The 14,444-nt window shown below is 39.3% G+C and overlaps 1 protein-coding gene across 8 annotated transcripts in view; it reads left to right on the top strand.

The window, feature by feature from the left end:
* NPNT (nephronectin) overlaps positions 1-14,444 on the top strand; it is a 75,847-nt gene that overhangs the window by 16,308 nt on the left and 45,095 nt on the right. For 6 of the 8 annotated variants that reach the window (XM_067735411.1, XM_067735410.1, XM_067735408.1 and 3 more), the window contains exon 3: positions 136-186. The exons of the other annotated variants lie outside the window; for them this stretch is intronic. In XM_067735411.1, coding sequence (XP_067591512.1) covers positions 136-186 — 51 coding nt within the window. The remainder of the gene's footprint in view (positions 1-135; positions 187-14,444) is intronic. 8 annotated transcript variants of the gene reach the window in all.

Here is a 14,444-nt window from a genome sequence, read left to right as displayed (position 1 = left end):
TGTTTGTTTCAGAAAAGCACTGAAAGTTGCATATGTGTAAGTCTCCGGGAATGTAACAAGTTGATAAATACCCAAGTCCAGCCTCCTTACAGAGAAAAGATCTGGAATTTCTTTTTTTGGACATTTGTTTTGCAGCTTTCTACGTCTTAAGGCAGAGAATAGCCAGGATAAGGTGCCAGCTCAAAGGTTAGATGAACATATTTTTTGAAATAATTTTGGCTAATCTATGTCTTGAAAGACATACAGTACTTCTAAATAACTTTACAAAGTTATTAATAAAACTTAACACTAGTTGTGTTTTTGAGTTGCTTTTGGTGGTGGTGGGGAACTATATTCCTTAGAGATGTGTTTCTTCTGTTCATAATTTTATTTCAGTTATTACATTAAACTTTTCCCTTTCAGTTTATAATTCCTTTCTCCTGTTTTATGAATCTAATAAATTGACCTCCATTCTAACCTAAAGGACAGTTTATGTCCTTTAATTCCACCAAATGAAATTACTAACACCATCCTGTCATTAACCTGAGGGAATTGTATCTCATATTCATTAATTCTCCATGGAAAGAATCAGGTAAGAAATATTTTTATTGTATAAGATATGTAAGATGTTATAATAGCACCTCGTAGTATTCATGCTATTGTTTTGGTGCGTAAAGTGTTTCTTGTTTTAAATATTTTTGGAAGTGAACAGTGTTACCTAACAAATCACCCTTGTGATACTTCTGTGGAAATTTTTGGTGAAATATGCAAAATTCTATTTAACGGAGTTGGGACCAAGAAGACAATGTACTTTAAACTGATAGATGGAAGATACTATGACATGTCAGAGAAAATGTTTTTAAGGGGAGATTTTAATAAAATCACTTGGGAACAAAATTGATAGTTCTAGAAATAAAAGTTAAGAAATTTCTCTGTTCAGGGACACTTAAAAAACCAAAGTATATGTATCTTATATTTACTATCAGCTATAGTATTAACTAGCAGAGCTATGGCAGAGGTTAAGGAGGTCATAACAAAGAGTATAATGTGGGCTTTGTCACCAACAGATGTGGGTTCAGGACCTGTTCCTGTGACTCACCAACTATGACATACTAGATATTTTACTTAAATCTTCTGAGCCACAATTTCCTAGTCTTTAAACCTACTTGGCAAGATTGTTGCTGGCCATAAGGAGAATGCCTCATGCAGAACAGTTCTTGATAAATGTTTGCTATTATTATTGTATGGTCAATATAAAGAATACAAATGAACTTTGAAACAGTGTTTTATTTTTACTAGGGTCCATGGTGGCATCCATGGCATAGCATATTTTAGAATACATTTTGTTTACCATGCCCATCATTTGGAAAAAACCCATTGGAAGTAGTAGAAGATTTCTCAGATTATTCATGTCTAAAATAAAAACTGTCATTGGATGACCATCTGTGCTTTTGAACCATTCCTTTTCCACTTCTTTAATAACATCCATTTGCAAATGTCAGAGTGAAGTAGGCTTTGGTTACCAAACCCAAGGAAAAGGAACTGGAAGGATCGAGAATTGAATTGTAGAATTACATGTAGAGTTACTTAGTCATTTATTTGACACACATTTGAGAGTTTACTAGAGGCAAGGAGCTAAGTTAGGGGCTGGCAGAGATACAGAGATTAGTAAAACATGGACTCTTGCTTGGGAGGAGCTGATTTGGTAAGATGGTTGTCTCTTATTCCTTCCAGGATTCTAAAGTAGGCAAGAGTTAAGGATGAAGAGTTGAGGCTGTTTAGAGGAAGAATTACTTCCTGCTGGCGAGGATCAAGGAAGATTTCACAGACTCAATAGTGTTCAGTTGATTCATTCATTCAATAGCTACATACTGAGGGCGATTACCTGTCTGATCCTGTGCCAGCCACTGCAGATACATTAGGAAGATGAAGCTACAGGCATTTATGTCATTCCCTGTCAATGTTGAAGGCCCACAGATGAAGACAATATTGGATGAGAGGTGTGTTTTGAGATAGGATATTGTGAGAGCATGTCTCAGTGGGCAGTATCCCCACCCAAGAGTGATGGACTGGCGGCCTGGCTAAATCCCGAGGGATAAGTAAGTCAAGTAAAGGGCACCCTGGCCAGACAGAAAAATGCACTGAAACCTCAGAAGCCAGAGTGAGAGGCACATTCCAGGAAATGTAAGAACCTTCATTTGGCATTGGGGTATGTGTTTGAAGGATATCTGATGAGAGATGCTGTGGGAGAGGTAGGAATGGGCTGACTCATGGAAGGCCTTTGATGTCATCTTACATAGACTAGGGTTTATCCCAAAGTTGCAGAGGGACATTGTACAGATTTTAAGCAGGGGAATTACGTAATCAGATTTATGTTTCATAACTTACAAGCTGGTGCCAGTGGGTCGGATCTAGCATACAGGTGAATTTGATTTTGCTCACAGAGAGTGTTAAGATTTTTCGAAATAGTCGCCAGTGTTTCTGAGGAAAAGTGGGTATCAGGCTTTGTTGATAAATCAGTAGCTCTGCGTTGCTGCGCGGAATTGGTGGGCTGGAGTTGCTTAGCGTTGCCCCATTTGGAGAAGCATGTACTCCTTTTTATCATAGGGCTCACTGCTTCAGGCAGATGCCCAGGATCTGTAGGCATTTGGGGTTCTGGGGCCAATTTCTGAACATTTTGCTGATTGGCAATTAAGAGATAGCCCTTTGAGGCTCGGGACTAGAGGCTGTTACAGTAAACCTGGTGAGAAATTGAGTTTTAAGCGGTATTGGTGGGACCAGAGGGAAGACTAGGGATTGAAAGATAGAAAAAGAAAGGATGGGGAAGCATGCTTTAGGACAGTGCTGGGGAGTGCAGGCTTCGTAGACAGACTTGGCTGCTACCAGACCTGTGTTTTTGAGAAACTTACCTAACCTTCCTGAGCAATAGCTTCTTTTTTGGTAAAATATAGATAAGAGCCCTACCTTACGGGGTTTTTATGAGGATCAAATGAGAAAATGCAAAACACTTAGTTCAGTAACTGGTTCCCATTGATTCACATTCAGGAAAATGGTGGTTGGTGGTGGTGAGGATGGTTGTAAGGAAGATGGACTCCAGGATGATGCCTGCGTTTCTGGTGTGTGATTTGGTGAGCTAGAGAACATGGGAGAAAGTGCAGATGAAGACTTCAGTGTTGGATGTGATATGTGTGAAGTGCTTATGAGACTTTGAAGTGGAGAGATGTGATACGTGGTTGGATTCCAGGGCCTGGAGCTCAGGGGCGCGATGTGAGAAGGGCACAGGGTGTGATTTGATGATCTCTCCACCCCTGTCCTACCCAAACCTTCCTTCCCCTCCGTCACCTTCAGTCAACATTAATGATCCTCACAACTACCTCCATAGAGGATCAACGTTACACAGTATCAGAAGAATGTGGGAGAGGTAAAATACTATATTGCCTGTTGGCTGAAATGTTCTCTGAGAGTTTTCAATTCTTGAAAAACTTTCCTTCCAGTTTACCATTTTGGCCTCCAGCCGAAAGAAATGAGTAATTCAATATTTGTTTATATCAAAGGCTGAAAAACATCATACTCTACAAACATTCTATCTTCTTTCCCCTTTTGGTTGGATTTTTCTGTTTCCCATCACTATCACTCCTAAAAGCAAATTTTCAACTAAAAGTAAATCATTGTTAGGAATGAATGACTGTACTTATGTTTGAAATTTATATTCTTTCTTAGCTGAACATACTGAGAATCAGCCCTGCCTCCAGGCCTGGCTCAGATGCCACCTCCCCCTTTCTTTCTTCCTGATTTTAGCGGCAGGAAGTCTCTTCTTTCTCTACATTTAGTTATTAACACTGGCACGGGGCCTATCTCATCCTGCCCTACGTTGTGGTTACTTGTGGATTTATACCATTTGTTCTGCTAGGCTGTTAGTTCCATGAAGCTGGGGACTGTTTCTTATACATCTTTAGCTTCTGCAGTGCCTAGTCTAGCTCAGTCAGTACTTTGAACGTATAAGGACCAGGCACTTCTGTACAAAAGGCCTAAAAAGTGTGAACATGATGTAATCTTAATAAGCAGATTGTAGTTTTAGGAAAGACTGTTTACTGAGAAAATAAATATATTTAATTTGTCTGCCTATCTTATGACCTTATTACATATTAGAGATCTTAACTCTTTTTTTTTTTTTTTTTTTTTTTTGCGGTATGCGGGCCTCTCACTGTTGTGGCCTCTCCCATCGTGGAGCACAGGCTGCGGACGCGCAGGCTCAGCGACCATGGCTCGGGCCCAGCCGCTCCGCGGCATGTGGGATCCTCCCGGACCGGGGCACGAACCCGTGTCCCCTGCATCGGCAGGCGGACTCTCAACCATTGCGCCACCAGGGAAGCCCTAGAGATCTTAACTCTTGATGAAGCTTCTTAAAAGAAATCTATTTACATGCTTGAAAACACATAAAGTGTAATCTGATTGTGTCATCTACTGCTTATAATCCATTACTGTTCGCCGTTATGGATAGAATGCTGATTCCCTGAGTACGAGAGTCTTCAGGCTGATGATTGCCTTATTTTAAAAAGGACTGTTTTTTGCAATGTGGACCCAATCCCAGTGGACTGCCCTCTCATTGCCAGACCCTCTGCTGCTTCATGCCTCTCTGGCTTTGCTTATGCTGCTTGTTCTGAATAAGGCCCTTCACCCAGCCACATGGTGAATTCCTACTCACCCTTTAAGATTCAGTTCACATTTCTTCCTGCCGCCTTTCCTGACATTTTTCCTACTCCCTCCTGTCTGCAGAGAAATTCTTCTTCTATATTCTTTTAACACCTTGTACACCTGTCATGTCTGTCTTTGTCAGGAGACTGTATGAGATTTCAGAGCAGGTACTGTGTATTTAAAGAGCTCAAAGCTAGTGGGGGAAGAGGATAAGAAGAATAACTGTGATAATAAAGCATGATATATGTGTATATATCAATATATGTGTATAAAATTTATGGCAGGGGTATGCACAGAGGTTTAGGAAAGTGCTGAGGAGGGCTCCAAATTCAGGAGGGGCAAAAGCAAATACTGTTTAAGCTGGGTATTGAAGTCTGTCTAGATGTTAGTCCATCAGACAAGGGGAAGAATGACATTCCATGTAAAAGCATGCAAGTATTAGAGTATGTTACTTCCTGAGAACTGCCATCAGTTGGTCTGTTTGTGGATATGATTGGAGATGAGGCTGGTGGGACAGACAGGAGTCAAATTATGAACTGTGGGGTTGAATGCCATACTGAGAGTTTGAACCGGTATGATAAGTGTAATGATAAGTAAACATAGTGAGGACTCAGTGAGTATAAGGGGGAGAGTGACATGGTGAAACCCCCAGTTTTTTTTTTTTTTAGATGTTGGGGGTAGGAGTTTATTTATTTATTTATTTTTGCTGTGTTGGGTCTTCGTTTCTGTGCGAGGGCTTTCTCTAGTTGTAGCAAGCGGGGACCACTCTTCATCGTGGTGCGCGGGCCTCTCACTATTGCGGCCTCTCCCTTTGCGGAGCACAGGCTCCAGACGTGCAGGCTTAGTAGTTGTGGCTCACGGGCCCAGTCGCTCCGTGGCACGCGGGACCCTCCCAGACCAGGGCTTGAACCCGTGTCCCCTGCACTAGCAGGCAGACTCCCAACCACTGCGCCACCAGGGAAGCCCCACCCCCAGTTCCTAATACAGTTTCTTAGACACTGTAGCTATTCCTCTTTGTCATTCTTATAATTCTCATTATAGATAACATTATATTGAGCTCTTACTATGAGATGGGTACTGTTCTAAGTACTTTATTTGGATTTTCTCATTTAATCATCCCAGTAAACCTATGGGTAAATTCTATATGCACCATGTTGCTTTACTATTTTGTAAGTAAAAAATGGCAGTGCTGACAACTTCCCCTGGTTCAACCTATGATCCTCATTTTAGATCAGAGAGAAGCTGGGTAATCTGCATGGGTCACTCATTTCCCAAGTGGTAGAGCTGGGACCCAGCAGTCTAACTCCAGCATGTGTGCCTTACCCTCTTCTCTAGAGTGCACTAAGTGAGCAACAGCTCACATGTTAAGAAATATTTGTCAAAGTATACATATTATCTACTCATGTTTATAATTTTTTTCCCATTTTTATGTTTGAAAATTTCAAATCCACAGAGGAATTGAAAGTATAGCAACAGTAAATAGCCATATACTCTTCATGTACAGTTGTTAACATATTACATATTTGCATGTATGCACACTCTTCTCTCTCTCTCTCTCTCTATATATATATATATACACACACACACACATATACACACTCACACATATACACATATTAGTGAGCCATTGGAAAGTAACTTACGACATAATGGCTCTTTGTACCTATATCCTTCAGCATGCATACCATTATCACACTTAAGAAATGTAACAAACAGTCCATAATTAGATTTCCCAAATTACCTCCAGATGATTTTTATGGTTTTTTTCTGATCCAGGTCCAATCAAGGATTACATATTTCATTTAGTTGACATTCCTCTTTGGTCTTCTTTAATTCAGAAGAGTTCTAGATCTACTATTTTTTTCCTTCTTGACAATAACATTTTTCAAGAGTCCAGGTCAACTACTTGGTAGAATATTGCACAATCTAAATTTGTCTAAGGTTTCCTCATTATTAGATACTAGTTAAACCTTTTTTGCAAGAATATTACTAGGTGATCATATATTATAACATTCCCATTGCACATAATGTCAGTTTGTTCTATTACTGGTGGTGCTAAGTTTGATCACTAGATTAAGGTTCTGACTACCAGATTTTTCCACTGAAAGGCACCTTCTTCTCTTTGTAATTAGTAAGTAATTTATGGGGTGATACATTGAAACTGTTTGAATATCCTGTTCCCCAACAAACTTTTGGATAATTTTTGCTCAAATTATTTAATGGTGGTTATAAAGTTGTTTTTTTCAGATTCTGTCATTCCTTCTGCGTGTTCACTGCATTCTGTAAAGAGGAGCTCTGTTCTCTTCTTTTTTAGAATCACTTTGGACCCGTGGGTTCTTTTATTATTCAATTGTTATCAATTACTATTCTTATTCTTCTTGGTGCTCAAATTATCCCAAATTTGGCCAATGGGAACACTTCCAAGCAGCTCCTGTGTCCTTTTCACTTGTTTCCCTCATTCTTTCAATATGTCCTTGCTTTTTGTCAGAGCAAAACATTTCAGCCTCTCTGCCCCAGCCCTGATTCCTTTTATTGTGGGACGGTATTTAGAAACAAAGATCTGGAGACTTCCCTAGTGGTCCAGTGGTTGAGACTTCGCCTTCCAATGCGGGGGTCTGGGTTCGATCCCTGGTCGGGGAGCTGGGATCCCACATGCCTTGCGGCCAGAAAACCAAAACATAAAGAACAGAGCCAATATTGTAACAAATTCAATGAAGACTTTAAAAATGGTCCAGGTCAAAAAAAAAAATCTTGACAAAAAAAAGAAACAAAGATCTGGGTGTTATGTGTGCTCATTGCTACCGTTACCCTACTTAAAAAAACAAAAACAAAAATCTACTTCACACTTCCTGATAAGTAATAACACTTTCTGATGTGTTCTTAAAGTCTCATTTGGCATTAATCTAAATTCCACTCTTGTACCACAATGAAAACAGAAAGAAAAGTTAAAATTTCAAGTAAACCAAAAATGACAATACTTTTCAGAAGATAATTCTTAAGTGGAAATGGATACTGTTTAATTATGGTGAATAAAAGTTAGTTTGAGATTCAAAGATGCAGATGCAGGCACTTATTTTCTTTGGTCTACTTCAGGAATTAAAAGTTAAATAGAGATTAAATAGGTACTTGAGAAATTTGAATTGGATTTTCCCAAAGACAAAAATAAAATAAGGTAGCCAGACAGCTCTTGGGATATAACATTATATAGAGCAGAAATCCTTATTTATTTTAACATCATACTCTAAATTATTAATCAATTGGTTGACTCAATATTTGACTGTAGTTTATGATTAGTTTAAATTCTTAATAAAAATAATGTTACTTAAAATATGAGAACAAAAATAATCATAGTTGTAGTAATATATCAGAAGAGATAACAATTCTGTACTTCATTAATGATTCAAAATCTGGGTTCTGCACAAAACAAGCAGTAGAGCAAAGAGATTATTTTATGTTGAAACATTCTGGCAGGGTTACTTTAATTTTCTTAACTTACAGATTGTATTCTTAACTGCAACTTTTCCTTCCTAGAAATGTAAACTAAATACCTTTATGCCTTTAATTACCTTTGATATTCTCTATCCCTCTCATCCTTTCCTGTTTAATATTACTATGATCTCACTCTCTTCCAAATCCACTCAAAAAGCTGGGTTTCTGGCCTTTTTCTGACTACCAGAAGTATTAGCAGATTCTCCATGGAACTGGGATAAGAAATTTTTGCTGAAATTGGGCAAGTCACTTAACTTTCTGTGCTTTTGCTTGTCTGCTGGTAAAATGAGGATAATGTCTGTCTGTCTCCTGCCTTATATGGATACTGTGAGGGTAAATTTAATTAGTCATGTAAAGTGGTTTTGCGTTCTGTATTCATGAGATCATTTAACAGATAGTATTTTATAGTGGTAACAATCAGAGGCCCTTTTATTTCAGTTTTTACTACAGAGGGAATTTAGATTTGAAAATAGGATATTCAACACTAGAATACAGGATATTAGGAAGGCTGGAGGGTTGTTTTCCTCTGGAGATCTTGGAATCTGTAGGATTCTTCCCTCTGGATTTGTTATACCTGTGATATAGGGAAGCTCGAGGTCCTTTCCAGTGGAGCCCTATAAAAATTCTGCCTCCATTCCTTCCAGGTCCCGTTAATATCGCAATATAGCAATGACTTGTTTAATGCCTCTTTCAGCTACTCTTTCTCTCCCAAGGCCAACTTGCATACTTTATGTCACCTGTTTCTAAGTTACAGACTCTGGAGGACAAGGTTCTTTTTTCTGCTTTTAGTGTTCCATGTCTGAATAGCAACATGATGTAGATTGCAAAAATTACAAATGATTCTTAGGATTTGAAAGACAATCTTATTTACATTAAGAAAATCATTTTTGGGCTTCCCTGGTAGCGCAGTGGTTAAGAATCCGCCTGCCAATGCAGAGGACACGGGTTCGAGCCCTGGTCCGGGAAGATCTCACACGCCGCAGAGCAACTAAGCCCATGAGCCACAACTACTGAGCCTGAGCTCTAGAGCCCATGAGCCACAGTTACTGAGCCCGTGTGCCACAACTACTGAAGCCCGCGCGCCTAGAGCCCATGCACTGCAACGAAGAGTAGCCTCCGCTTACCACAGCTAGAGAAAGCCCACAAGCCCAACACAACCAAAAATAAAAATAAATTAAAAAAGAAAGAAAAAAAATCATTTTCAAGTTACAACAACACCTGAGGTTGAGTTGGCTTTTCCCTTGTCACTTTCCAGAGCCACCACCTGCTTGGGCAACTCAACATGTCCTTATTTTTTTTACAAATGTTGGCACTTGACTCCCAAGTGTGATTAGATTACCTAAGAAATATTATATAGAACTGATGTGGGAGTTTAATTTTCCCCCAACTTATTTGATAACATTGTCCAACTCAGTGTCAGAAAACATTGTCCAACTCTCAGAACCCCAGTTACATCAGTTAGGATGAATTTTTAAGAGTAAAGTCTTAGATTGCAGTCAAACAGAAGAGGCTTGGAACATGTGACATTAAAGAGCTATGTTTGCTTTGCCAGTTGAGACATGTTTCTTTTTCTAGTTAAAGTAATGACTTAGGGGTTATTTTAAGGGCACTTTGGAGATAGTGTTGCAGGAATGTTAGAGAGTGAATTTTGAGTGTGATTTGCCCATTTGACCTTAATTCCAGCATCTGATTTTGGGGGAAAAAGAATCTGTCATTAATTGACTACCTGTGATCCTCACCTGAATTTTATTTCTTGAGCTGCCAAACCATATGTGGATGCTAGTGGCCACTGGACCAAATGTGGCCCAACTTCTTGTCACTGATCCATGTGGAGGTCAGAGAAACAATGCTGACTTTTGTGATTAAACTATAGCGACAACAGACACATTCTTTCCTACAAATCAGTGTCTCATCTATTTTTGATGTTTTGAGAAGATCATTCAAAAATAGACTACTAAAGATAGTCCACTTATTTTATTTCTTTCCTGACCTGCTATTCACAGCAGATTGTGAAGGTTGATGTGTGCTGGCCACTAAGAACTCACATTACAGTGAAGTGGGTTGTCAAAATGTGGGTCTGAAAATGAAGTTGGGAATCATTTTCCTCTAGTCTCAAGGTGGCTAAGTATTTTCTAATCTAATTTTTAGATGTAGAAATGAAATTCTTTAGATACTTCTAGTATATGATATTATAGGTATGAGATAACTTTGACAAATTTTATTTCTTTACTAAGATTTAATCATAACATTTCTGTCCTGTGTATCCAAAGAAAGCATTTGTTGGCTTGATGGTAAACACAGAGTAAGTCCAGATTCCTCAGCCTTGTGCTCAAGTATAGTTAGGAATTGTAATTGTAACTGTATTGTAATTGTGTTCGGCTACAAGTAACACTGACACAAAGACCAGTGTCCTAAATTACTTGGATGGCCATTTAGGGTTAATATTATGACTTCCAGCTTTGCCTCTTTTCCATTTCAAGATTCACCTCATGATCACAAAGTAGCTGCTGTAGTTCAGCCATGACTTCCATATTCCAGGCAAGAAGACAGGAGCCACCTGTCAGCCACCTTTTTTTTTTTTAACATCTTTATTAGAGTATAATTGCTTTACAATAGTGTGTTAGTTTCTGCTTTATAACATAGTGAATCAGCTATACATTTACATATATCCCCATATCTCCTCCCTCTTGCGTCTCTTTCCCACCCTTCCTATCCCACCCCTCTAGGTGGTCACAAAGCACCGAGCTGATTTCCCTGTGCTATGCAGCTGCTTCCCACTAGCTATCTGTTTTACATTTGGTAGTGTATATATGTCCATGCCACTCTCTCACTTCGTCCCAGCTTACCTACCCTTCCCCCTCCCCATGTCCTCAAGTCCATTCTCTACGTCTGCGTCTTTATTCCTGTCCTGCCCCTAAGTTCTCCTCCATAACCAATTTTTTTCTTTTTAGATTCCGTATATATGTGTTAGCATATGGTATTTGTTTTTCTCTTTCCGACTTACTTCACTCTGTATGACAGACTCACCTTTTTAAGTAGCTTTTAAGTTCCAAAAGCCCCACCCAATAACTTCTGATTACATACAATTGACCAGAATTTAGTCTCTTGGCTACCCAAATATGTCAGGGAGGATAGGGAATGTAATTTTCCACTGCTGACTCATTATCCCCTCCAGAAAAAAAAAAAGCCATTCTGTTTTCAAGAAGAAGGAGAAAATAGTACTAGTAAGCACCCAGCAGTTTCTGCCACCAGTGCCTTTTAAGACCTGCCTTAGCCCTGTCTTTTGCTGCCATCCACTGTTCTAAGCACTTTGCACTGTAGCTCCACCAGAGCCAGTGGTGTTCCCTGAGAACTCCCTTCATTGTCCTTCCCCATCCTTTGCTCATAGTTTGAAAGGCTTTGTCTCCCATCCCAACTATCTCTGCCTCTTACCTCTAAGGCGTTGCTCAGATCACATTTCCTTTTTTTTTTTTAACATCTTTATTGGAGTATAATTGCTTTACAGTGGTGTGTTAGTTTCTGTTTTATAACAAAGTGAATCAGTTATACATATACATATATCCCCATATCTCTTCCCTCTTGCGTCTCCCTCCCTCCCACCCTCCCTATCCCACCCCTCTAGGTGGTCACAAAGCACCGAGCTGATCTCCCTGTGCTATGTGGCTGCTTCCCACTAGCTATCTATTTTACATTTGGTAGTGTATATATGTCCATACTACTCTCTCACTTTGTCACAGCTTACCCTTCCCCCTCCCCATATCCTCAAGTCCATTCTCTAGTAGGTCTGTGTCTTTATTCCTGTCTTACCCCTAGGTTCTTCATGACCTTTTTTTTTTTTCTTAGATTCCATATGTATGTGTTAGCATACGGTATTTGTTTTTCTCTTTCTGGCTTACTTCACTCTGTATGACTGTCTCTAGGTCCATCCACCTCACTACAAATAACTCAATTTCGTTTCTTTTTATAGCTGAGGAATATTCCGTTGTATATATGAGCCACATCTTCTTTATCCATTCATCTGTCGACGGACACTTAGGTTGCTTCCATGTCCTGGCTATTGTAAATAGAGCTGCAATGAACATTTTGGTACATGACTCTTTTTGACTTCAGTCACAGTTATGATCTGCCCCTCCCCCGTCTTTTATCTCATCTCTCTATCATAGCCCTTGTTAGCTTTCAGCCAGTGTATTAAAGTTTCACAGTTAATTTTCAAATCCTCTGTGATTCCTTCATCACCCTCACTTGCCTAGCAGAATAATTGCGTGTATTAAATATTCAGTTCATGTTTATTGGCCTGAACATCACATTGCAGACCTAATGCCAGCAAGATAATAGGAGATAGTCTTTTGTGCAACCGTTTTCAAAGGGTGTTCTTTATGTAAGAGAAAAAAAATTGGTTACATCAGCATTGTGAGTATCCTATTCCATTTAATACCTGTTGGCTAATATATAGGTCGTTGGTTACTTCAGTGAATAGTCTGTTGGGTAGACGTGCAAACAGCAGTTTGTTTGAAAATACTGGCTCCCTAAACATGTAAGAAACATTAACAGCCTGGGTCTCTTGGAATGAGGGCATTTGATGTGCCCCAGATTGGGGCACTCCACTGAGAACAAACAATGAGAAAGGGAGGGTGACAATAAAAACCTTTGTTCCTGAAGAGCACCTGAAAGTACTATAAGTGGATGCTCTTCAGGCTGGTCAGTGGGTCAAAAGGCAACACAGCCTGAGCGCCTCACATTTGTTTCATAAATAAACTTTTTCATGATTTTTAGTGGTACTTTCTAAACTTCTTTTTCATGTTTTTGAGATGTTTTCAAATTCCAATTATTTGGGGAGGTTATTACCTAGACTTGCATTTAATTATTTTGAGGTGTTTACTTTTTCTTTTTTAATAATTTATTTTATTCAAGTGTAGTTGATATACTACTTTTTCTTTTTAAATATGGCCCTTTGGATGCCTCTGTGATAACTTGATTCATTCAGGTTGTATTCATATATAATTGTTAGAATTTATGCAACAACTTTTTTTAAGATTAAAGAAATTTCTAACTTGCATTTCTTGGTGATTGGGCCTGGAAATTACATAAAAGGTGGTTTATTTCTGGGACTTGCTTTTAAAACTGTGTATAAACCATCTACCAGTTATATAACTGACTGAAGCATAATACTGGAAGGCCTTCCTAGGTAGTGCATTTCTTCTCACAGATCTGAACAGAATTGTTTCCTGTTGAATGTCATGCCGTATCTAAAATCAGATTTTTATGAATTTCCCCATTGCATTTCTCTACCATTTATACTCTGCTCACCCTTTCTCTCTGCAAACTTTTGCATTAAATACCTACCGAGCAGCAGTAAGGATTAATCATGGTACAGGGTCCAGTTGGGGTGACAAATATACAGGTAGGAAAGGCCTGAAAGTAAGACTGGCAAATAAAGCCTGTGGTGTGCCAGGCGAGGGAAGGGTTGGTGAGAGTTGAATGAGGAAATGTAGAAAACACCAAAAATAACATGCACATCAGCTTCACAGGAGTGTTAGAGTTTTGAAGGGAATGTTTGAGAATTGTCCGAAAATGGGAGCATCTCCCAGAATGGAGAAGAGCATGGGCTAATGTGAGAGGGACTGGAGAACACAGGGTCACTGTTGACCCCACTCCACCTGGTCCTCAAGACCTGTCTGCTCTTCACTCAGGGGTTACTGAAGCCCATCCCTTCCTGTCCCAAGAACAAATCATGCCTTCTGCATGTCAGTTAGACTCCAGTCTATCCCACGTATCATCACCATGCTCACGTTCCCAGAGTTTTTATTTTATCAGGTAATCCTCCTGATGATGATGAAGTTTTCATTTATAGATAAAGTATATAATCCTCAATCTGAAATTTAGGGAACATCATCGTCTGGTACCGCTCACCTATGATTGCCCACCTCTTACTCTTCCCCCAGCATTTGCCCATCTCTTTAGCTTGACAGGCCTCCCCAGTGTTCTCTAAATAAATGATGGCCTGTTTGGCTCTACAGTTCTCTATGCCTTGGGTGGTCTGCTCTCTTCTCTGTCTCCCCTGGCTTCAAGATCCAACTCAAGATCTCTCCTTCGAGGTTTTCTGTGCAACTCTGTATGGATATGCTTGTGTGATGATTTCTTCCCGAATTTCATATGTGCCACCAATTTTGCTCATACATAAATATTGCCTTGAATTTAAAACATGATTGTTTTGTCTCTTCGTCTAGATTGTAAGCTCTATGAGACCAATGACCACACTATACAATTATTTTTCATCTATT

This window comes from Pseudorca crassidens, chromosome 4 (genome assembly GCF_039906515.1).
Source record: "Pseudorca crassidens isolate mPseCra1 chromosome 4, mPseCra1.hap1, whole genome shotgun sequence".
Taxonomy (NCBI): Eukaryota; Metazoa; Chordata; class Mammalia; order Artiodactyla; family Delphinidae; genus Pseudorca; species Pseudorca crassidens.
The sequence above is the reverse complement of the archived record's forward strand: the minus strand, read 5'-3'. Positions and strand labels throughout refer to the sequence as shown.